The following is a 26,340-nucleotide window of genomic DNA, read 5'->3' on the forward strand; positions in this document are numbered from 1 at the left end:
ACAGAATTCACATTCTAAACAGAACTCAGAAGACTTCAGAGAAGAAAACCTAGAATCTGCTAATCCCATTGTGACATCCCCTCGACTATTAGTGGAATCACACAGTACAGTAGAAAATCAGCAACTTACCTCAACCGAGATGAATAGACCGGACATTAAACCTCAAGCTCAGAATCCAACCACAACAACTGGACAAACCACCATGTCCGTATCATCATTACCGGCTCTTCAACTCGAACCTGAACAGCAATTGATCAATCCTCCAATTGCTCTGAACACAAACCACCAGCCCACAAAACAAGATCCTCCAAACAATAGGACACAAGACACCCTGACAAATCTTATAACCAGCAATAAAGAACCCATGGAACTTACAAACAAACAGTTGCAGACACCCACAAAACAGGATCTAACACCGGACAAACAAATCCGAAATCAACAATCCATGGAATTGAAGAAACCACACGAAATAGTCAGCAATCCTCAGGAAATTGCTAATAACCAAGAGCCAAAACGCACAGCTCACCATATCGGCTTCAAGCCTACCTCAAACTGCCAACAAATTGAACGAACACAAGACCAAATTACAAAACCAGCAGTTCCAACACCAGAACAACAGAAGCAAAAAGAAAAAGCAAGATTAGCACGACTTGCGTGGCTTAAAACCCACAACTCCGTCAAATCCACCAGCCCAGTGGAACCAACAACATCAAAAACAAGAAACAGACCGGCAAAATTATCACTGAACATTACTGAAATTGAGTCAATCATGACTACTGCAGAAAAAAGAAAAGAAGTATGTGGAGACTTAACGGAAGCAAACCCAATGCAACTAACATCAACGCCATGTATCCCCCAGGGCAACCAAAACAAGCTGATGAAAAAAGAACGACAACCAGAATTGGATGAACGTAAAACTGCCCCATCCCGATTCAACTATGACTCGGATGAATCTTACTATACCCCAGACCCAATAATCAAGAATCAAAAACCAAAAGACCCCCAACAGAAAAACGACAACCACGAACAAGCTGAAGAAGACACACACCCAAGAATCCCAACAACAATGCTAGATTTGCAAAACATGCTCATCGCAACACTCTCCCAGTCGATGATCCCCTTCTTGAAACTACATGAAGATATGAAAGATGCAATAAAAGATCAAGCGACCCTTCTAGCGCTAATTCACTCAAAACAGATACACATCGAACACTTTGTCTCGACAGTGGAATCAAGACTGACAATAGAAGCAGACGAGACACACCGGTGGCAACAAAGATTAGCCGAGATCGCGAGAGGAGACCGACAAGAGAAAACAAAACTTACAGGAGAACTAGTACAGATGCTCAAAGAACACCATCACCAGCAAGCAACCAGACCAAACGACCAACGACTACAAAGCCCGCCGTTTCTAAAATCGTCACAATGTCCAATTCAGACACAACAACTACCTGAAACCACCTCGGACCTCGCCCACAAGTACCAAAAGAACCGAGTCAAAATATTATTAACAAAAAAACAAAAACCATCACCCCAAGCAACATAACAAAGAACCCAAATGAAAACTTTCAGATTTTCGAAAAAGAAAAAACAACAAATGAAATAAAACCCACCCAACAGAAAAATAACAAAAAACGACAAACGGGCTCTCGAGCGTTTCTACGAAATATAAACCAGAACGCCCAAACTGTTCAACAATCAAAGAAGAAACTACCAGCTGCCAACACACAAAGCATTCAAGTTCATCTAGCCCAGACCAAACCCAAATTAGCGGAACCTATCCTGCCACAATCGCCGATCGATGAGGAACTGCTCAACAGGACCACCCACGAAGAACAACCATCAGAAAACAATCAACAGGCTTCGCAATCAATAATCCAGACGAGTTACATAATAATCGATGAATATACCACAATCCTTGACCAACATGCGAAACAAAATCAAGACAATTCTACTGAACTCTCCCTAGAAGAAATTTCGATGATATCAATGAAAAACATCTCAACATCCACAACCAGAGACGAAGCTTACGACCCCATCTCGTCGATCTCGATAACAACAACACCACAAGACTCCAGTCAACAAAGCCAGATGCGACCAACATTTGTTAATCCACTACGACAAAATGAAATATATGAAATCCACATTGAAAATGCAAATAAAAACCTGGAACCGGTAACCCTAAATAGAACAAATCTACTACGCCTTTTTGGCGTAATACCTCGCTTGCATAAACTCACAACAAAAGACCTTGATCTGATAACCTTTAAAGACGATCGAAACTTGGATAAAATCGTCATAGAGCTCTCGGACGCCAATAACCAAGAACTCATCATATCAACACGAAGACAATTGCACAAATTGGGCTTCTCATGCTGGGCCTCAACATCCACAAGAATACCAAGCAAACCAAAATATAAAGCAACAGCAAGTTACGAAAGAAAAAACATCGACCAAAGGAAACAAAAACAGGCAACTGACGACAGAAACTCAAATCGTGCCTCAGAAGAAGCATACCTAAACAGAAATAACAAACCTAACAGAACAAGCTTTGAAACTCCTTCATCAGACATTGAATCTATAGAAGACTCAACAAGAAGCCAACGACCAGACAAAGATGCCCATGCAATTAGAAGAATCTATGACTTCGAAACCACCTTCTCAGAAACAGAATCTACAGAATACTCAATGAACTCTAACTCATAACAATTAACGAACAATGGATTTACGTGGTCACTGTGCTCGTGGAACACCAGAGGAAATCTCCATCTATTTACGGACTCAGCCGCTGAACTAGAGCAATACCAATTCATATGCCTCCAAGAAACCTGGCTCAGCGACCCACCAGCATGTGATGGTTTTATCACACTTCTAAACCCAGCTATCGTACAAAAACAAGGAAGACCCGCTTCAGGCTTACTCACCCTAATCAAGATAAACCCTCACAGTACAGTAATACTCTCCGAAAACATAAACCCTTGGACTCAACTGACCACAATAATATATACAAAAAACCAGCAAAAGCGAGAAGAGAAAGACAACTCAACAATCCTAATCCTAAATCTCTATTGGAACCCATTAGCAATATCAACAGATACGTTCCTAGATGGAGTTTTCATCTCAATCGATGAGGCCACAACTAAACATCCGTCATCGGAAGTAATAATATGTGGCGATCTGAACATCAAACTATACGATAAGAACGGTGGCCTCTTAAAGCACTCAGATTTATCGGCAAACGCAAAGAGATGGATAAAAGAAACCACGATACGCAACCTACTCCTTCTAAGTCAAGGGAACACTTCAAAACCCTATACACCAACATGGAGCAGAGGTTCATCCCATGCTATCATCGATTATATATTCCTATCTGAAAAACTTCACCGATCAGTCACAAACGTGCAGACGATATCAACAGATAGGAGCGACCATAATCAACTTACCACCCACTCTGAAGCGGCACTGGAAAAAAGAGAGCCGGGGTTACCATCTCCTCTATTAGAACTAAACGGAACAACAACAAGACTGAGAATCCCACAAGCATCCTTAGCCTCATTACCGGAAAAATTCCTACAGGCAAGTCTGACAAATGCTCTAAAAATCGACTACGAATGGATCCTAATTCCGTTCCGACAAACCAGTAAAAATCGCCCGCAGAAAGACCATCGACATTTCTACAACCAAGAAATTGCCGAAAGGAAAAAAGCCTTAAACCGAACAATAAGACAGATAAAGAAAACCCCAGCTTTCGATATCCCAAACCAGATCAAAACTCTGAAAAACAACCATCGAAACTGGACTAAATCACAAAAAAGTCTCATTCAGCAAGCAGATGCAGAGAACATATTGAAAATCCACAAATCCCACAATACAAAAGAACTCTGGAACTTACTCAATGACAATCAACAAAAACAGCAGAAGCTTACAGCTAATGTAACCCAAGAAAAATGGATAACGCACTTTACTACCATCTATGCATCACGAGAAACAGATCAACAGAACACACAACCCACAACAGACCCAACATGGAAAGTACACGCAGAATTTGAAGATTTCATCCTCCTGATTAACAAACTCAACACTTCCAGAGCACCAGGCCCTGATGGACTATCCAATGCCATAATCAAAGAAGATCCTAACGCTTGGGCAAGCCTCCTGTGCCACATCACAAAACTGATCAATAAACTGCACAGAATACCAAACTCCTGGAGAACAGCAGTAATCGTACCAATCCACAAACAAGGCCCTAGAGAAGACCCCCAAAACTTCCGACCGATCGCTTTGCTCGATCCGCTAGGAAAATTATTTGCAGCAGTACTTCTAAACCAACTCACCGCGTGGGCCATAAAAAACAATAAATTCTCGACCAGACAAACAGGATTCACGGCCAATGTTGGAACAAACCTCAACCTGATATTACTACAAGTAATTAAACATGAAGCCATCAACTCCAACTCGACAATCTACGCAGCATTTATTGACCTAAAAATGGCTTTTGACGCAATCTCACGCGAAAAACTATGGTCGAAACTTAGAACATGGAACTGTCCATCTGATATCCTAGAACCGATTATCCTGCTGTATTCAAAAACCACGATAAAAGTCAGATTGTCGAGACAAGGAGCTACAACATCTGCCATACCAACAGAAAATGGACTTAAACAAGGCTGTCCTCTCGCAGCGACACTCTACAACTTGTTCACTGCCGATATCGAAGAACATCTAAAATCACACAAAACCAATCCCCCCAAAATCAACTCGATCCCAGTCCCAATCATGGCATACGCTGATGACATTGTGCTATTAGACAAAACACCGACTGGGCTACAAACGACACTAGCAGACCTAAGCCATTACATGAAAAAAAACGAACTAACGATCAACACGGAAAAAACAAAGACAATGACCCTCACCAAACCATCAAAAAAAAAGAACAAACCAATGTATCTTTACGATCGACAATTCAGAAATAGAAAATGTTACATCGTTCAAATACCTAGGGATCACAATAAACCAGTCAAAATCAGAAGAGCAGTGGATAGACAAAATCGAACAAACATCTCAAACTCTATCAAGACAAGGCTGCCTCCTTCACAGAAAATACGGCAAGTTCTCCTTCAAGCCAATTATCTCCTACTACAGACACAAGTACATTCCGATTCTGACCTACGGTACCGAAGCAATGTTGAACGCTCAGAGAGTCAACTGGACAAAATATGAAGCGACTTTCTGGCGCAAAGTCCTTCGACTCCCGCAAACATTTCCAATGCCAAGAATACGCTACGAACTGGCAACTCAATCAATCGAATCAGTCGTACAATGGAAAAGACTAGACATGTTTCGGAAAATATTGACAGATGGGAAAACTCCAGCAATTCAAATACTGCGACACAAAGAAAACACCTTCAACACGACAATATTGAAAAAATGGAAAGATACAATGAGAAAAGAAATGGATAGTGAAAATATCACAGAAGAACTGCTCACACTTCGTCCACAACACGCAAAAACGAAACTGCTGCACAACGACTGGATAAAGACCATCCAACAAAAAAATACCTACAAACAGAACCTACAATGCACAAAAGATAATAGGAGAATCCACGAACCACCAGCCTACCTGCAAACCTTCCCAGACCAAACCATTCGAACAACATTTCTAAAAATTCGCCTAAACATCCTTCCTACAAAAGCATACCTATTCACAAAAAGACAGATCAAGCTCGAAGACAACTACTGCAGGTTCTGCAAAGACCAAAAAATCGAGGAAACCATATTCCACCTCGTTATGGAATGCAATGAACTCGCCACACAACGCAAAGAATTCGGTGCATTTTTTCAACTCTCATCGACACAAATGTGTACGCAAGAAAGATGGACCGCTCTCCTAAGCGGCCACAACAACAAGTACACTTACACAATTGCCCTCTTCCTATCTTCTATACTCGAACTAAACAAACGAAAGTTAAAAAGCGAATCCAACTAAAGCAAATGATGAAAAAGTTTACAAATAAACTGCAGCATCAAAAAAAAAAAAAAAAAAAAACGCATATTGAGTATTTCTGTACTGCATTTTCATTCCACCTTGCATCCATTTGAAACCATAAAGTATTGTTGCTATCTTATCCATCCTATAACCACTCATCATTGATTATAAAGAAGTGTGCTAGTGCCAGACTATCCATTATTGATTACTGCTCAGATTAGGTGTGATATTCAATTATTAAATTAGTATAAAGTGTGATATATATATCTATTGTTTAAATTATCAAATAAACCTTTTAACTTGCAAAACAGAACTACTTCTTGGCTCAGGGGGGTCAGGGGGATTCTAAGAGAGGGGTGTTATATAGGGGTAGTCATCCAGAATGCATGAACTGGACATAAAGATATATCAATAAGGGTTTCCATTCAGTATCCCAGACTAGGCATTCACTTAGCTGTAGTGTTGAATTGAATCCTCTTACATATGCTAATACCCCATTCTGTGCTATGCGTTGCACCAGGTAGTCAAACGATTCTACCCGCTCAATTGCTTTGTTGTTAAGTGTGATGTGTAGTTCCTTTGCTATGTATTAAACAGGTGACATATGGAGCTTTCTAAATGTAAGCGGCAGAAACCTTGTGTCACAACAGTTCTTTCATTGTGAAACCAGGCGTCTATGAATTCTAAGTACTCTGTGCATTCTCTCTCATTCACTAGATTCTCTAGTTTTCTTGAACTCATTTATTATTTTCAGCTTGATTTGGTTTGATTGAAGTATTCGTATTTGCAGTTTTCTGTTGAAAAAAATGGTGCTTTCAAATCGCATGTTGTGTTCACGTCTTATTCAGCATGGAGATAAGCGGCACATCTGCGCGGTTTCTTGGCATATAGTTTTCAACAAAGTACTGCAATCAAACGTATTTTCCTTCAGTTTTTCGATTTGTGAATTCATTTCATTGCACTTTATGTAATAGAGTTCGTTTTTTTCTTATTAAAATCAGAACAAAAAAGCACAGAAAAGAAGAGTGCCCCAGCCTTTTTTCATGATGTGTAGTTTTCACTTTCTTATAGAAAAGCAGACCATACCATTTATTTTATGTTATGTTAAAGGATATTTATACCGCAGACTATCATCACCGTAGTGGTCCCCTGGTGCTCTGGCGGATCTGAGATGGAGAGAGGGTGGGATGGGTTAGTAAGGTTTAGTGTGAAAAGAGCAAGAGAGCTGTGATTTGCTGTTGGCAGCCTCAGTTCGGTTAACACCGTTCCCTGAGTTTAGGTGTGCTTTTCGGTTGGTAGCCGTATGGGTTGTTGTGCGGGGCTGTGTGTTATGTTTTGTTGTTGCAATGTAGTGAAGTGCGTGCGGTTTGTAGTGCTTTGGAGGTGTGGTTGGGTTTGTGTTGAGTGTGAGGTGTATGCAGAGGGGTGAGATTGTTTAGTAGGATTGGTTAGTGGCATCGCGATTTTGAAGCGATGCATGTTAATCATCACAATTCTGTCTAGATGTGGCACAATGCTAATTTTTACATTCTGTCTAGATGTGATGCAAGCTGACATTCACAATTCTATCTGGATGTGACGCAAGCTAGTATTACAATTCTGTCTAGATGTGAAGCAATGCCAGTCTTCACAAATTCTCTCTGGATGTGACTCGAGCCAATATTCACAATTCCGCCTCGACATGATGCAAGCTAGTATTACAATTCTGTCTATCTTCTCTCCCGCAAGACTGGGAGGCATGCGCTTCCAACCTATTTCCATTGCAATTACATTTATGTAAAGAGAACACAGAAGGTGAGCTAAATCGCTTCCCTTTCTGACACCATGGTTGATAGGAAAGCAATTGGTAGTCTCACAATGTTCTCCACAACTCTCCTTAGCAGTGTTTGAGCTGAACAAATTACAAACACAGAATAAAACACCCACAAGTACCCCCAGGCTGAATATTATAATCTAACCCAGGGCACAAAATCAAATGTAATTGGTGAATCAACAAAAACAACGTACAAGCTTAACCCTTTTAAAATCACTAACTTCTGGATCAATAAATGCAACCATAGTAACGGGTCCACCGCGCTTTTCCCTTTGTGGAAACCAGCCTGTGCATTCAAAAGGATATTCTTATTTGAAACTTTTTTCTATACTCTTATAATAAAACTCTTCCACAGATTTCAGGGAGATCATCAATAACAGATCTAGGGTGGTTGTTGTCCAGATTCGTTTTCACTGGAACAATATCCCGGCCTTCTGCCAACTACTCGGCAGGTCATATCCTGCAGTAATACCATTAAAGGGTTTTGTAACAAAGGGTACGCAGATAACTGTCTCATTTTTAATCAAGTATGCTGGTATTTAATCAGGACCGGGAGCAGCATTCGTTTTTAGCTCTAGACTGCCAATACTTTCTCCTCATTGAAGATCAGAAGACCTTGAACCCAATGTTTTAACTCGATTACCTTCTCTAATAAAGTTAAACTAGTGCTCTTATTGTAAATAAAAGCGTAGCTTATCAGACGAGGTTTTCACTTTGCTTATCCATTTATCCCAATCACTCTCCTTGAAGAGGACATGGGGTATCTGGTACCATTTATTAGGCTTTAAAACTGGAAAACCAGAATGTATTTTGACCAAAGAGAAATTTAGATACAATCATAGTGGGGGGCTTCATGTAATGGTTGTGGCAGCAACCAAGTTAGATAATGTTTTAACTCATCGGAAGGAGTGCTGCAGGGTTCTATGTGATATTGTCGAATATTAAAAGCTGCACACACAAAAGACCCGTTTTTTTCCACCGGATTTGATGCAGCCTTTAATACTCACGCAATATTACTTTTCAACCTCCCTCACCTCTCAAATCGGGGGATTTCACCCCCAAACCCCTCCATTATTCCTGCACCCTCTCACCCATAACCATCCCTAAGCCCTCCCCCCACTAAAACATACGCCAATACATACACCCCTCTTCCACAGCCCTCTCCACACACACTCCAAACACCACCTCTCAACATACACACAGACACACACACCTCACTTCCGTCTATCAGTGCTCTTCTAGGCCGTGCCTGACAGCCACTGCGTTCACACGTGTGCGACGGGGGCGTGACAGTTAAGTTTATAAAGACTGCTGTGCAGTCATAGAGCGGTCTTTCTAAATCGTGCTTTGAAAATGTCGTTTTGTTTAAAATTACATTTTCACACAGTACCGTGGTACAGCAGGCAAGGCGGCCAGTCCTCAAGGAAGGCGTGCTGTGGTGAGAGGCAGTGTGGGGAAGAGCAGGAAGGAAGTATGCTAAAAGAGTCAAAGTAAACACCTTAAAGAAGGAAATCTGTACCAGAAGGGAAAAAAGAAGAGCCATCAAGAAAGGATGTTTGCAGCAGCAGCTGACAGAGGGACAAATAAGGTCTTTGAACAAGGGGAAATGCAGGAACCAAAGCAGAGCATGGCATGGCATGTCTCTCGAAGAAGCACTAATGCAGCAAAATAAGGACAGGAGACAATGGCCCAACAAGGCAGTGTTGTAGCAGCCAAAGTGGAGCTAGGAACCACGCAACGAAGTGGAACAACATTTCGAAGAGACATCAAAGCAGAAGACCCCGAAGGTGTGCTGTGCAGCCAAATGAAAGTCAATAGAGAGCCTCAGTTTAAAAAAATAAAATAAAATACCTCTGCAGATTGGAGAGCAGCGAACCCCCCAACCTCCGCGACGTCCCAGGAAAGGGTACTGTAGTGAGAAAAGGATAGAGGAATAATGCCTTTGAGGGAGGGTGCAAAATGTGCGCTCTCCACTAGCGAATGGCTAGCGATATTTGACTCTTGGCGAATAAGACATTGCATTATGTTTGAAGGTTTACAATTGAGGCACAGCTGACTTTTTATGACTGGCTAGTAGCTTGCAACTTGAAATGTTTACCCCTGCTCATCACTGAAGGAAGGGATACTGCAAAGAGCCCACAATGATGGGGTGCTTTATCAGCTGTAGCCATGAAAGGGTGCTCTTAAGTCTGCAGCAATAGAGCAACAGTGAGCTTGCAAAAGCAGCCAAAAGACAGAGGGCCTCATCACGAGTTGGGCGGTAACACTGGCGCTATTACCGCCGGCACTATTAGCCCTACCGCCAAACCCTCGGCGCTATTAGCGCCAGATCACGGGTTTGGTGGAACGGTAAGTGCCCATTCCCCATTGGGCCCACTCGGAAATTCCTCATTCCCCATTGGGCCCAATGGAGAAAATTCGCGTTATTACTTAATAGTGCCGAAAATCAGCAAATTTGCCGTGGATTTCCCCCAGCTAAGATCTGGGGGGAAATCCGCAAAGGCCATGATCTGGCGGACCCTTTAATGCGGCGGTAATAGCACTACCGCTACATTTAAGCGTTACTGCCATACTCGTGATGAGGCCCAGAGCATGCTCGAGGAGGCGGTGGTGGTAAAAAAGGAAAGCATATGGGAACATTTACAGCAGCAGGCAAGGCAGAGAAGGGAATCCCTCGAGCAATGTGTACAGAGGCGTTGGAGTGCGTGGAGAAGAGAGGGAGGGAATACCAGGTAGTGGTGCAGAGTTGAGGACACCCAAGAAATCAGGATGTAGCGGTACAAGAGAGAGTAGGCCCCCGAGGAGGCAATGTGGCAGCAGCCAAGATGGATGGAGGGGTGGATTAATCGACAGATGAAGTTCCTACTGAGAAAATAAGATGAAAGTGAACTGGTAATCGAACACCTTGAAAGACACGATTGATCATCGGGAGGTGGATAAATGTTTTTACAGATAGCAGACACAATGTAATCTCTGTTCTCATTTATGTAAATTGAGTTGTTTTATAGATTATTACTGGAAATTGCGTTTTTCCTAGCGCTATCATTTTACGATGTAAAAAAATGAAGACAGCATTACCAACTGGTGAGATCAATGCAAATTCTTCCTATCCGTTTTAAATATGTTTGTTTAGCGTTTTGCCATTGCAAATAAGGAATTAAACATTAATTCAATTTTATTTAGTGGAAGAATTTCCAACTGCAGATTTCTAATTCATTAAATTGAAAAATGGCAGCTAAAGACAATCGGCAGACATTCAAAATTCCAAACACGGCATTAGAAGGATTTGTTTTGCAACTGTATCTATGCCCAAGACATAAAACAATGGTCATCACACAAAGGATATTTTCATCTTTTAGCAGTAAGCACCATCATGCATCATTACAAATTCAATCCCTGACAAATGGGACTTCAGGCATTCTTCCAAAGATTCCACAAAAAAAGAAAAATAGTGTGTGGTTAGTGGTATGCAGCGTGCCAAGCATGCAGGAATGATATACCCTCTGAACAGTCTGGCTATTACTCAACACACTTGCGACTGCAAGAACCAAGAATTGGCCAATATGGGCATTAAGAAACAGTGTCCAAGGATTGAATCGGTGTGATAAATTCATGTAGCTTTGACAGTTGGCACCTGCAGAAGCCAACAATCCCACTATGGGTTGAGAGATGAGACATCAATGATGCTTTGCGCCATGGAATTTACCCTGGTCAGGAGCCATGTTTTGCTGAGCAGTGTTCTATAACAATTTCAGGTAAAGAATGATAGCCTACTATCCAGCTCTAAGAGTCTGCCGCTACACTCCACGAGGAGCACTATGAGGAACTTATATTAAAACTGATACATATGCAGCGTGAGGCAAAACAATTTGAACAGTGTTCCCCTACAGCAAGACCAAGATAATTTTTGGACTTGCCCTTATTAAGGTATGGTACAATGAAGCACAGAAATATGTTCTCCGATTGTTACTGCAACTTAGTGTGTGAACATAGCACCAACCCTCCCTAAAGTCGTGCATTACTGTAACCTGAGAGGGTCAGGTCATTTCTCGGTCTAGAAAACCAAGCATTGTCATTCATGAAATGTATTGCGAAATGAAACATTTATTAATGCAATCGTGAGTTATGATGCAACACAAACTGTTATTGTGAAATTAGTTCTCAAGATTGCTCGGAATAAGTGTGTACTATATTGGACAGGATGGGTATATACTTTTGACTGAATTTATTAATTTCCCAAACCTAGTGAGTCCCCCAGCAACTTTGCTGGATTTTTGGGGTTTATTTTTTTCTCCTGCTAAGAGTGAGACTCTTTTCTCCCACTCTTAGGCATGATTTGAGAATGGCCTTTGACTTTGTAATATGTTTTATGGGGTCTTTTACTCCATAGGGCTTCATGTGTTTTTGGTAAGTGTGTTACACAGCACCCTCAGTGCAGTAACACAGGGGTGTCATAGTGGCCCTCAAACATAGACTCCATACCCTGGGACTGACTACTGTCTGCCAGGGCATGTAAAGTCACCATTGACTTTACTAGTCTTAAATTATGAACAGAACCAGTACAAACCATCATATTGTGGAAGTACTGGTAGGGGTAATTTGATTGCCCCTGGGTCAGTTTTTCGAGGGGGCACTGTCCAGTCCCCCCCTTGTCGAGTTTCTGGCTGGTGGCAGTGGTTACCACGCGAAATATTCCACCGGAATATTTCCTATGGGATTTTCCCATTCATTTTAAACGCACCACTTGTGGTGCAATGTTAAAGATACCGCTGGGTTATTTATTTAATATTTATTCCCCGGTTGGGTCTTTTTGCCAGGACTCGGTTTTAAAATGGTGTTTGTGTTCGCCCCTGTAACTCCAACCCAAGTCGAGCCCTTTGTTCCACTTTTGGCAGGCTTCTGCACAAAAGCCTCCAAGAGTGGTGCCGCTCTGTCTGGGTCTACAGGATGTGTGGGAGGGGGGAATAGGCACCCTGGACTGAGTTGCCTCGGCAACTCAAGTCGCACTCTTGTGTGATTTCCCCAGTGGTGAGCCGCGCGGCTCACCACTTAGCATGTTTGAGTGACAGCTAGGACTGATGAAAGGGGGTTTTCTGCATAAAAGCAGGGCTTTGGGGACTGGAACTTCAGAAGTCGCCACAGGACCTAAAGAATCCAAAGAGGGAGAAGCTGAGCCGACCTGCAACGACGACACCACCTGTGGAGCCCTGCTGAACCGACTGACCACTTCCCAACGACAGAGAAGATCTTCTTCCAGGAGAGTCTTCTTCCTTTGAGCTGGTGGGGTTAACCAGTTCGCCCTTTTTTCGCCTTCCTGGATCGTCTCGTGGTCGAATCGTCCGTGCCAAGCACCCCGCCGGCCGGATAGCCACGCTTAACCACTACCGCGAATAAAAGGTTAGTACCTTGTAACCGGGAAACTCTGCGGCTGGTTTCTTCCGTGGCAGTGCAACGATCTCCAGCTTTCCTCCACGTCGAGATCTTCTCTTCCCCTGGACAAAGCACCGACTTGCACCCGCTGCCAGGAACAACTGCACCCTCCGGAGCTTTCTCACCATTTCAGGTACTGTGTCCCGCCTGGTCTCCCTTGGAACAGACCGTTCAAGGTGTCCCGTAAATCCTTGACTCTCTATCCTGGGGTGACCTCGGACCTGTTAACTAACTTTTCTGAACTTACCTAACTCCTTTTTGAACTATCTGCAAAGACTTTTAAAGTGTACTTCAACTATGTGATCTTGGGCACATTCCGCCTTGCTCTCTCCAAGAGTGGGTCTGGCCTATGAACTTTTTGCTCTACAGTAGACCCTGCCTTTCTTGACTTGCTGTGGTTCTTTAAAAGTGTTGGTATTGTGTGTTTTCCTATTTCTGCCTTTTCTCTCCCTTTTTAAATAATTATTGGTGTGCCATCGTGGTTAAGCGCTCACCTCTGTGTTGATAATAAGTGGTGCTCTTTTCCTAAGACTTGTCGAATAATTAATCAGGGAGGTGTATATATTTCTAGTGACTGTGTTTGAACATGCTTGACATATTAGTGCCAGTGTATTTTTACAAGTGTGTTGTTAAATAAATAATTATATACTTTTATACCAAAGCACTGGTCAGTGTTTGTTTGTGCTACTGTATTTTTGTACCTAATGTATATACTCTATATACTGCCTAACTCTTTTTGAGAGAAGTCTGACTGCTCAGCCACAGCTACCAGATAAATCTGGGTGGTACAGACTGCTACCAAGTGGTTTTACTGCGAACACCTGTAGTCTTAAACTTTCTGCAGTGGTCCCTAAGGGAACTGCACAGGTTTCTGCCGAACAACATAGCACCAACCCTCCCTAAAGTCGTGCATTACTGTAACCTGAGAGGGTCAGGTCATTTCTCGGTCTAGAAAATCAAGCATTGTCATTCATGAAATGTATTGCGAAATGAAACATTTATTAATGCAATCGTGAGTTATGATGCAACATAAACTGTTATTGTGAAATTAGTTCTCAAGATTGCTCGGAGTAAGTGTGTACTATATTGGACAGGATGGGTATATAGTTTTGACTTAATTTATTTTGTACAGCAGTTATTTGAGCTTTAGCAAATTAACCTTTTAGTTCTAAATATTTAATTTTATGCATATTGAAGAAATGCCAAGTTTCTTGATAAAGTTCAGGTGGGCCAGTATATTCTTTGTTTTGCCATGCAGAACCTCCTTTGCTGAGAGATATTTTTAAAAGAAGCACACTGAAGTCCATTTCCCAAACAAGCTCGGGCGGAATAGCCTTTGCCAATTTTTTTTAATAGTTTCAGTTTGCAAATAACCAGAATCGAAAGATTTAAAACATCATCAAGACTACCCACTGATGGAGAACAAAACCTCTTGCTATGATTCTTCTGTCACGTTTAAGTAAGAAAAAGAGAACACTGACTACTGCACAGTATAATAGTGGCATATCGCAAATGAGAAACGGTGCATCAACTTACACAGAACTGCCACAGCCCCGGACTCGAAAAGGAGGCTTTCTTCCCGGTTTCTGGTTTCCACAATTACGCTAAAAGGGGGAGGATCAAGCTTGTGGTAGATCCGATATCCCTTACTGAAAGCCATGTCCTCTCCGGTCAAAATTCACCCTAAAAGAAAAGGCCACATACTTTCTAAGTGAGATACAATAACACGTAGTGAACAGACACATGCACGTCCTGTCGTTGATACACCTGTTCTCGTTTAAATCCGGGTACATGTACGGCACATTTCAGTAGCGCCTAGCGAGAATATCACTATTTACACAGGATTTAAACAAAAATGGGAATAAGCAGCAATTTAAGAAATATTGAGAAGTAATTTCGAACATGGTTTTCAATGCCACAATAACTTTTTAAATGTTCAAAGCAATTGACGCATGTGCACCAAGATTTCCCAAAGCTACAGTAAATTGTACTTGTTATTAATGTACTAAACTATATAAGCACCGACATACACTGCCGACCACAGCATGAAAGCAAGAATATCTTCTGCACATGTGCTAGATGGGACGGATACCTTTGCTTTCAAGGGCAAAGCATGTGGGGATATTTACAGTGCGATAACGAAGGAGGAGCAGTTCTGAAAGCAGTTTTTTGTGCAAATAAGAAAATCGCAGGTGGGGAAGTAAAAAAAAAGAAATGCAAATTGGGAGGTCTCCTGCCGCCTGCTCACCAAGGATTTAAAGCACAAAAACATTACATTAGCTGGTACAACATTATACACAGAATACCAAGAAGGTATGTGCCATATAAAGCACATGGCCTAAGAACGGCTGGTGTATATGGCCACAGGGCATTCAGGTGACTTAGATTACCCTTAAACTGTACTTGACAGTAGTACTATACACTATATTATACCAAAACAATAATAGTTATTCGCCTTTTGAAAGGGCCAATTGTTGCCTTGAAGGTAGAATGTTAAGACACTTAAACTGTTGTCTCAATGTGCGGTCGAGTAATTGTACTGCACACTGGTTTTCCCCTCAGAGTAGTGGATGGGACATCAAAAGGCTGCAGACGGTCCATATGGGCTTCCCTTCCTTCCAGCAAGTGTTCATTGACACCACAACGTGAGGATCATACATAACCGGCCAGGTATGAGCCAACCATGAGATTATAAAGATAGTATTGTATTAATGAATGCAAATCTAGTACACTTTAACATGGTATTCACGCTGCATCTTCAGATAGATTGTTTGTCTGTCCTGTTCATGGCAGTATACTTTTATGAGGCAATGTCCATTTCAATTTTGAACTGCCCCTTTCAATTCATTTTGTGTGCGGTTGGCTGTCACTGATCCACACATGTGCCTCTGCAGATTATTCATAAAGAAGGTCTATGGGTAATCATTTAACTTGGTGCATTAGCAAAGTCCCCACTTTGCAAATGACTTGGTCCCTAGCAATCATACTACACTTGGAGAAGGGTACACTGGATTATGCAGATTAACTTCCAAAAGAGGCCAGCCTCCGTCCAAGAAGAATCTGCTTTCCACACACCTATAACCACCCCCATGAAGTTACCAGCAGGCCTCAAGAACTCTCAGGAAGCCTGATCCAGGGCTTTGCTCCGTTAAGGGGGCACAGTTAAAATCCACCATCATTTAAAAGTACTCATAGTTCCTCCCAAAGTGTCTGTCTATAGAACCTGGCTGCTTAGAGTCAAACAAGCAAGTAGAACGGTGTCTGCTCTCCTGTTCTTTTGTGCATGGTTTCAAAGCATCCGGGCTGACAATGAGAACATGTCATTGTGGAAGGACTAAAAGCCTAACAGCTCATGGGATAAAGACATACTCGTTATTTCATTCATTATTTCATTCGAAACGGTGGGAGACGGTCACTGCACATAAGGGGACAGACCCCTGGCCTTTCTCTCCCTGCCTACCCTGTTTGTTGTGGTACACAAAGTATAATAAATAATAGGAAGCTGGAGGAATATTTTCCTCGCTGCAGATGTGTATTGGTTACTATACTTTTGATAGCCTTTTCCCAAGTAAAGTACCACACTCTCTCACTGGAATAAAAATAATCTAGCATGATACGAAACAGAAAAAACTTGTAAACTTTTTGACATCATGATAACAGGCTTTTTCCATATTACCATATTTGACCACTTCATTCCCTTACCTGCTTTTACCAAAAACATTCACCTTTGTGAACAGCCTATTCTTGATTAAGCGATACTTGACTCGGGCTTGGCAGTCGCAGAATTAACAGTATGGAGCTTTATCTATGGGACACCATATAGAGATGCACAGGAAATAAGCAACCACATTTTCGGGATTGCCAGAGCACACTTATCGAGCCCCACATGTCCCCAACATTATATTCAGCCTGAACTCAACATTCTCAAAATATGGCTTGGAAACATAGCCCAATTATCACAACACTTAAGGACATAACCACCTCCTCTCCTTTGCAGAAGTATGGTCCACCTAAAAAGACTGACATGCACCGATGCGGTCACAAATAACTTCTTCCCCACTGCATGCTCCCTTTGTTGGTAGCATCTATTTCTTGCTTTCGAATCCTATTATCTTCTCTTTGCCCACTGTCCTTCCTCTGTGAGACTAAGGTCTGGATACCCTGGGTGGGGGCACAGTACGCCACTTCACAGATAAGCGTAAGCACTCAAACTACTGTAGTGGTGACTTAGCACAGTACATAATCGAAACCTAGTCATGTACTCCCCTATGCACCCACGCATAAAACCATATTCACCCATTCATTCATCCAACCGTATTAACTCACTTAACATCCATACATTTTTGCCCAGTAATATATCCAGTCACCCGCTCGTCCATCCACACATCCAGCTCCCCAACCATATTCATTCATCCATAGGTCCACCCACCCAAACATATTCACTGACTCATCCACCCACCCTGTCAAACCTATTCCACCATGCACACAATCACTTTCATGCATCTATCCATACAAACTACCATGTTCACCCAGTCATTCATACACCCAACCATAGTGACCCACCGACTATCCATCTACCTACATTCCTCGCTCATTCATTCATTCATCCATCCATTCACTCATCCATCCACCCATAGCACCCTATTAGCCCATTCGTCCATCTACGAAAACAACCATGCTCAAACATGCACCTACTCACTCACACTCATTTAAAAAGTCAGACCCATTATATCTGCCTTTGTTTGTTTTACGTATGTATGCACGGACTAGTTTATTCTATAGAGATAGATGAAAGCCAAAAAGGTAAATGTATACAGAACAGACAAACCCAAACAGAGTACGTTGAAAAACACACCTACTGAGTCAGCACTATTAAACTTCCACTTTTGATTCTGTGTAAACTTAGCACCATGAGGGACAGTAGATTTACATTAATAAATGAGTTTACTTTGCAAGAATAACGACTATTTAATGGGATAACTAAATATAGACATGTATTGATTGACCTTGCTTGTTCAGTTACAGTATGGCCAGAAATGTCTTCTATATCCCCGAGGAACATGCCAAGGTTCAGTAAACATTCCTTAAGCAACTGTGACAGTACATCTACAATGGCTACTTGTCAAAGCTTCGGTAAGGATAGTTTTACATTTCAATGAAGAACAATTGAAATTATGATGAAACCAGAATCCTGTGTTAAATGCTAAAATATATAAAAACGTTGGTCTGGTTGAAAATGGTAAATTTTTTTAAAATCGGCCATGAGGAGTTCAGGGGCAACGCGCTCGCCTTGGTAGGAGGATGCCAGCGCAACATGGGTTTGAAACGTGGTTAAGCGCCTAAAAGCTTGAGGCATCTGACATTAAGCGCTATTTAAATCACTAATAATAAAATGACTGGGTCAGTTTAGCCTGGTAAGCCCTCACAGGCCTAGACCCCTCTCCTAGACCCCAAGCGGAGGTCACAAAAGTTCGCCCATCAGCCCACTCAAGGTAGTCTCTCAAGCTGCCGGTGCTCGCCCATTATGGGGGATTTTTGATCTTTTGACTAGGAGCAAAACTAGCAGTTGGCTAATTTGCATACTCAATGGCTTGCTAATGTGGCTTGGCGCTGTAGGAGAACTTCCAGCAACGGCTACTAGGAGGCGTTGTGTAATGTACAACTTGGCTCAAATGGATTAGTCAACTTTCACATTTCAGGTAAAAGGGCTTTTTGCAAGCCTTTTCAAACCCACCACAACTTTGTTATTTTGTGCGTGTGGGTATATTTTATATACATACACCACACGCATGGTTTTTGCACTGTACATAGTTGTGGAAATGGAAAAGAATTGGTGGGGGATCCCACAAGGGCCGGGGTGGAGGCGGTGCCTGAGGAGTCAGGGTTAAGGGGGGGCAGAGCTGGCAGTTGACCTCCGATCAAAGGAAATGTCCAAAATAATACTTCAAAACGGCACTATTTCTTTCATGCTCCTTCTTTTCCAAACTATATATCAATTCCACTTCAAACCACTTCCATGGCACAGGTGACGAGTAACTTCACTGTGCGGATAATAGTTTTGACCAGTGTTGCTGAGTAAATATTCTTTAAAATGCACAATTTGCATTGTATTTTATAAAAATTAAAAAAACAACAACAAAAAAAAGAAACACTTCCCCATGGAACACAGTGATTTCTGTTCACCAGCCCATACGCAAAGTTTTCCTTTACTTGAGCTGCTCATGCATCTGCCCTCTGAAAGGAGTTGGGTGGATGCATCATGTGTGATGTTAATAGGTGTATTTATGTATGTAATGTTTGTCACATACCTGTATATGTATGTATGCAATTTTTGTCGGATACAGGTATGCAACAAACATTGCATACATAAATAAATAAACCGGGTTGTGGCTGAGGGCTGTAACTTCCTCTTGTGACCTCTTGCATGGGGTCACCAGAGGAAGTTTCCGTTTGCACGCGTGCGATTTTTTTTTCTTCTTCTCCCAAGCGCAAAGCAGGGGTTTGGGGTGGCTGACTCTGGCCGGATCTCGGATAAGCGAGAGCCGGCCCAGTGACCAGCGCTGACAGTACACGAGTTAATATTATTCAATGCAAAAGATACTCAGATTGTGAAACTCCAAAAAACGGTAAAAGACTTAGTTAAAGCGGCCACGATTCAATTTTGTGGCCTGCAGGTGGGCCGCAGTTCACAGTAGTAAACTCATGATGTATCTGACAAGCTACGTATTGGCTAGACTGATTTTAGCGTGTTTGCCATGTATTTTTTTTGAGCTTTTACATCTAAAGTAATTGCGAAATGCAAAGCTTTAATTTCTATAAATGGTGCCAAGATAGAGGCGTGGGTTGAGCACCTGCTGCAGATCTTCTGCCATCCCAATCAGTTCAAAGGTTTGAATACCTACTGGGCAAGTACCGAAACATGATGTTTATACGCAGATAAGTCACCGCTTCCAGCCCATAGTGCAATATGGACTGGAATTGTATTTGCGCATTTAAGTACAGAATACACAATAGGCAAGTAAAGTGTGACTGTAATGCAGTGTTCGGTCCTTTGTGTCGCCTCTCTAAGCTTCTAGGCAAATTCAGTCCATTTGATACATTACAGTCCCTGAATGAAGAAACCCCCAGCCATTGAACAATAGTTATTGTATCAACATACAAAGTTATTCATATCAAATTACTGCACAAGCGTGACGTCTGTCGGTCAGCTCGCCATCGCCAATAATGGTGCAATGCCGTTTTCATTCTGCCTGTATCGCCCTCGGAATAGCCTATGAGATGAAAAAGCCGTGAACACCGGGCCTTCAGAGATGCTTGACTGCCGCCGGTACCTGCATGTCCGAAGACTGCGTGTATCAAAGAGGCTATACACCATCAGATGCTAAACGGACGTCTGGTGCAGATGCATATTTACCTTTTTGATCCTCGGACCTGCTGAGCCTCCGCCTCGCCAGCGTGTGGTTCTCGTTTTTTCAGCTTGCAGCTTCCGTCACTCTGCGAGTGCGGGCCCGCCCAGTCCCTGTCTCCAGTCTTATCAGTGGTTTGTGGACGCCTAATTCATGGACCACCCAGCCTACTATTGCAGCAGCGTGCGGACCAGGCTCACAGCAACTGTGCGGCTTATAAGCTCCAAATCCACACGGGCAGTTGAAAACAGAAATGTAGGTAGAAGTCACGCATTCGTTTAGGGGAAGAAGCAATTTGCTTTGTAGAGCTCAGCTCTCCGCTGCAGGGATCACATATGATCAGTAGGCGGAGCCGACACTTGAACACACGTCAGTTCCCAGCTGAGAAACGGACCCCACCAACAATCCGCCTCCTCCTCCTCATCACGTGACTTGCACGTTACGTTCAGCATCTGTCAAAGGGTAGTGCCTGGTTCCCATCCGAGAAACGGGCCATAGCAACGGCCCGCCTACTCTTCTTCACGTGACTTTCTACGTCATCATTGTGATTTTATCGGAGCAATTAAGTGGCTCCGGACTGAGCAGTTTCAATGAGTGGGAGTGCGGAGTGAACGGGATTCAGGAAGTGGGAAGGCTCTGGATGCCGGGCTGCAAGAACACCAGGAATCGCTGGAAGGCTTTGGCCGCCGATGCAAGTGCAACCGGAGTCTGCGTGCCTCTTGGGGTGGGCATTTTCATCGGGATACCGGGCATGTTTCTGCAAGCCCCCCCGATGGAGCGTCCGACTTGTCTTGGCCCCCACGTCATTTTTCTGAGCGGGAACCGGGAAGACTCTGGCTAATAGCGGCAGCAATCTGTGTGCTCTTGGCTGGCTGAGAATACAATTTTCTTTGGGATACCGTGAAGGTTCATTCAAGACTCCAGATTGAGACAGGGTAGCAGAACATTTAATTTACTTTAAAAATCATGTTCAGCTGTTCAACGTGAAAGGTATGGAGGGCTAACGAAAAGGAACAGGGACAGTGGATGGTGGTGTTTAACTGATCAAAGGGGGGTGCTAATAGAGTAATTTTGTTTCATGAGGGTGTGTTTAGGATGGGTGGTTTTAGAGGGGGTCGGTTGGGCTATCTGCGTGCGGTTCGGCAGAGGCACATGGGCATCTTGGTGTGGGTCTGGAAGGGGCATCTTGGTGTGGGTCTGCAAGGGGCATCTTGCTGTGTGGTGGGAGGACGAAGCATTATGGTATTGGTCTAGAGGGAGGGATGGGGAATCTTGGTGGAGTCTGAATGGTTGGAAAGGGGCACTTTGGTGTGGGTCTGGAGGGATGGATATGGACACAGTGGTGTTGGTCTGGAGAGAGGGATAGGGACACAGTGGGGTGGGTCTGTAGGGATAGGGACACGGTGTGTGTCTCGAGGGTTGGGGCACATTGGTGTGGGCCTGGGGACATGGATGGGGCACATTAGTGTGGGTCTGAGGACCTGAATGTGCATTAATCTACCAGGCGACATTTCAGATAGTGCAAGAAACAATAGGAGAGGGGGAAATGAAACGGAAGAAGCAGTAACATTACTGTGCCTGACGACAATTGTTGTAGTGCCGGAAAATTAACAAGGGGGAGGGTGGGTGGAGAGAGATAGTTCATCTAGAGGTGTGGGTCTGGATGGCCGGATGGGGCAACTTGCTGTGTGGATGGAGGGATGTTGGGACCTTGGTGGGGTCTGCAATGGATGGGGGCACATTGGTGTCGTTCTGGAACAGGTATTGGACATCTGTTATGGGGGTGGGATGGGGCATCTGTGTGCATCTGGAGGGTGGGATGGGGACATCTTGGTGTGGCTCTGGAGGGAATGGATGTAGGGTCATTGGTGTGGGTTTAATGGGAGGGACAGGCACATTGGTCTGGGGAGGGATGTGCACATTAGTGTGGGTCTGGGGAGGGATGAGGGCATAGTGGTGTGGGTATGGAGGGCAGGATGGGGGCATCTTGCTGTGTGGTTGGAGGGATGGTGGCATCTTGGTGGGGTCGGCTATGGATGGGGGCACATTGGTGTTGGTGTGCAAGGAGGGATGGGGCATTCTGGTTTGGGTTGGATGTGGACAACAGTGTGGTTCTGGAGGGTGGCGTTGGGGCACATTGGTGTGGGTTTGATGGGAGGGACAGTGTCATGATCCCAGTCAGGGAGCATAGTCCTCATTCAGGCTAGGCAAAGAACATTAAATCAATCAGCAGGTCAAAGGTGGGTGTTAGCCTGGCACAAATGGTATTTACACCATTCACAGCACCCACTTCCATAGACTCCCATGATGCTCAACAGTACTTTCATACACTTAATATGGCGGCCGCAAAACCCATTTACACGTAGTAGCACTGTTCTAATCATATTTGCAGAGGGAGCTACTTAAGCACCACCTCTGCTGGAATGCGCGCTTCGTATCTGCTCTGCTGACAGCGGGTATTACTACTGGCATTTCTCCTCACAGAACCTGTCAAAGAAAGGAGATATTAGAGACGTTAGTTTTGCAAATTGTTACAGAGTACCATAGTTCTTAGAATAGACTTACCTGACAGAGGTTATCTCTGACGCAGTTTTCTTAAGTAAGAACTTTTATCCGCTCACTGTCGCAGCATCTTCAGTCAGCAGTTATTCGCTCGCAGCCGCAAGTTTCTTCCGCAGTCACTGCATCTTCCGAAGGTTTCTTCCTCTGCTTTCCGAAATCCTGCAGACAACAGGAGGTATTTAAGTAAAAAAAAAATGGAACTAAACAGTTTAACAGAGAAGACGTTCAATAAATGTTTACGTTGTTACCGCGCTTCACCTTGACAGCTGCAGTTACTCCGTATTGGCAAACGTACGTTTTTTAAAGCCGTTTTCTCATCCTGAGTAACTCTGCAGCCCTAATTCTTTCCCAAATTCCTAGAACCTGCAAAGAAGAGGAAGAAGACAAAAATAATTAGAGCGATCTCTCCAACGTAGGAATCAATGCTAGCCCTTAAGGATTACAGAATATTCATCTGTTAATTTACCCAAAAAACTAATTCTCCAAAGAATTGACATTTCAAGGCAAGAAGCTATAGCGTTCATCAGCAACCTGTTACCATTGTTTCTCCATCTCAACGCGCCCTGTAGAAAAGCAGGATGGATAGCTCCACAATAAATAAACACAGGTGAGAAGGGAATTCAGCCATAGAGTTAGAAGAGAGTGATTTAAGGGAATACACATCTTATGTAGTATTTTCTCAGTTAATAGCTATTAAGCATTTCTATTGTTTTCATTTGTTTGTTCAAAAAGAAAAACGAATCCTAAATGCTAATGCTCCAAGGTATCAGATCCACAGACTGGGAAGGTATTGCACTCCTGAGGAGTCCAGGTAAGCGTTACAGACATGCACATTGGTCTGGGGGAGGGATGGGGCACATTGGTGTTGATCTGGGTAGGGATGAGGGCATATTGGTCTGTGTCTGGAGGGAGTGGATGGAGGCACATTGGTGTGTGTCTGGGCAGGGACTGGGTACATTGGTGTGGGTCTACATGGAGGGATGGGGCTACCTGGTTTGGGTTGGATGGGGACATCGGTGTGGGTCTGGAGTGAGGGCATGGGGGCACATTGGTGTGGGTTTGATGGGACAGGCATATTGGTCTGGGGGAGCAATGGGACACATTGGTGTGGGTCTGGAGAGATGACGGCATATTGGCATGGGTCTTGAGGGAGGGATGGTGGCATTTTGGTTGGGTCTGCAATGGATGGGGGCACATTGGTGTCGGTCTGAAACCAGTATGGGGCATCTGTTGGTCTGGAGCGTGGGATGTGGTATATTGGTGTGGGTATGGAGGGAGGGGATGGGGCACATTAGTGTGGGTTTGATGGGAGGGATGGGGGACATTGGTCTGGGGGAGGGATGTTCATCTAGGTGTGTGTCTGGAGGGCGGAATGGGGCATCTTGCTGTGTGGATGGTGGGATCTTGGTTGGGTCTGCAATGGATGGTGGCACATGGGTGTGGCTCTGAGGGCTGGAGCACCTTGCTGTAGGTATGGAGGGATGGATGTTGTCTTTCTGTGCGTCTGGAGGGAGGTGGCATTGGAATCTGGAACGTGTTTGGAAGGAGAAATAGGGCATTTGAGTGTGAAACACTTGTGTATAGGCGCGTTATAAATGCCATATCATATCAATTGGGACATGGCTGGGGTATCTGCTTGTGAGTGTGGGCATGAAGGATCATTAACACCGGAGCAGCCGAAGGGAGAGCCACGGGCCCGATCATGGTTGCATCCCAGACACGCACACCCCGGGGCACCTCTTGCAGAGCGGTCTGGGGCGCGTGGAAGCAGGGATTTGTTTTCACCGGAGGGGGGTCAGCGACCCAGCAGATGGACGGGGACGCCTGGCAGGGTTGGGTTAACCTGCTGGGGAGGTCCCCAGCCAAGCACCAGAAAGGGAGTCCCGTGCAGTCCCCTCACCGAGCCGGCCGCTGCTCTGGCCGGGGGCGTGCACTCCTCTCTCTGACCCACCAGCTGGTGGGCATTGGTGGGCGCATCCCAGTCAGCAGGGACGCCCCGAGTAGGGGCAGCTGGGAGCAGAGGGAAACCTGCCTGCTCTCAAGGGGTGCCTCCCCAGGCAGACGGGGCAGGCGTGAGCCATGGCGCAGCAGGCTTACTCGCCGGGCGGGTACATCTGTGGGTGAGTGATGGCCAGGTCCGCTGGCGCAGCAGGTGACCTTCCCTCTTGCCCAGGTACCTGGAGCTCGGCCCCGTTTGAAGACTCTAGCAGTCCCACCCGGCCCCCTCGCTCAAAGGGGAGGGGGTTGGGGAAGGATGAGTGGATCGGGCCGGTGGCAGAGCAGCCTGCCTCCATACCCCTGGGAAGCGCTGTGTTGCTGCAGGCTTCCCAGGCTGAGCGTCTGGGTATATATATTTTTTTAAACCACAATGGTCTCGGCCGAGCTAGACAGGGCGCTGGGCTGTCTCGCCACAGGCGGCGCTGCCTCCCCCGGCCTCTCCTGCACCAACAGGGTCAGACTGACGTCTAGAACAGTAAAAAAGTTGCCTGTGACTCTTGGCGGTGGATCACTCGGCTCACGCGTCGATGAAGAATGCAGCTAGCTGCGAAAATTAGTGTGAATTGCAGGACACATTGATCACCACTTCGAACGCACCATGCATCCCCGGGTTCCTCCCAGGGGTGTGGCTGGGGTTGTCACAGGGACCCCATTCCCTTTGTCCCCCTAAGGTCACACTCCAATCGGCACCGTTGCAGGATCCCCGGACGTGGCGTGCCGGCTCATTGCCAGTGCGTCCCGGCCTCCCCAGTTTCCCCGCCTCATGCGGGTTTCGTGTGGCCGGCGCGCCCCGGATATGGTGGCATCAGCAGGCCTTAAAAAAGCCTGGCACACCTACACCCTACCCCAGGGCACCTGGCCGTACTGTGTGTGGCTGTCTGTGGTGTCCCACGGCTGCCGGCGCAGGATGGCCATGGAGTGCGGGCCCCGCGACCTTGAGGACTTTGGCTGCAGATCGGGACAGCGCACACTCGGCTGCGCCAGAGGCACAGGGCTGTGGCAACCACCCGTATCGGCCTGAGGCCAGTACCCCGAGCTTTGTGCTCCCCCGACTGCGGCCTCAGATCAGACATGGCGACCCGCGGAATTTAAGCATATTGCTAAGTGGAGGAAAAGAAACTAACTAGGATTCCCTTTGTAACGGC

General features: G+C 44.6%; 1 protein-coding gene and 1 non-coding gene across 2 annotated transcripts in view; one reads left to right on the forward strand and one right to left on the reverse strand.

Annotated features, from left to right (window-relative positions):
- Positions 1–21,026, reverse strand: part of SYNJ1 (synaptojanin 1) — a 1,805,713-nt gene extending 1,784,687 nt beyond the window's left edge. Inside the window, exons 1-2 of the mRNA XM_069636346.1 lie at positions 20,644–21,026; positions 14,766–14,912 (exon numbers count right to left, since the gene is read on the reverse strand). Coding sequence (XP_069492447.1) covers positions 14,766–14,889 — 124 coding nt within the window. The 5' untranslated portion in view covers positions 14,890–14,912; positions 20,644–21,026. The remainder of the gene's footprint in view (positions 1–14,765; positions 14,913–20,643) is intronic.
- A 4,661-nt stretch (positions 21,027–25,687) lies between these two features.
- On the forward strand, positions 25,688–25,838 carry LOC138526681 (5.8S ribosomal RNA). Its single transcript, XR_011283710.1, has one exon. It is a non-coding gene; the product is annotated as a 5.8S ribosomal RNA (ribosomal RNA).
- The last annotated feature ends 502 nt before the right edge of the window (positions 25,839–26,340 follow it).

This window comes from Ambystoma mexicanum, chromosome 7p (genome assembly GCF_040938575.1).
Source record: "Ambystoma mexicanum isolate Mex_15411 chromosome 7p, UKY_AmexF1_1, whole genome shotgun sequence".
NCBI lineage: Eukaryota > Metazoa > Chordata > Amphibia > Caudata > Ambystomatidae > Ambystoma > Ambystoma mexicanum.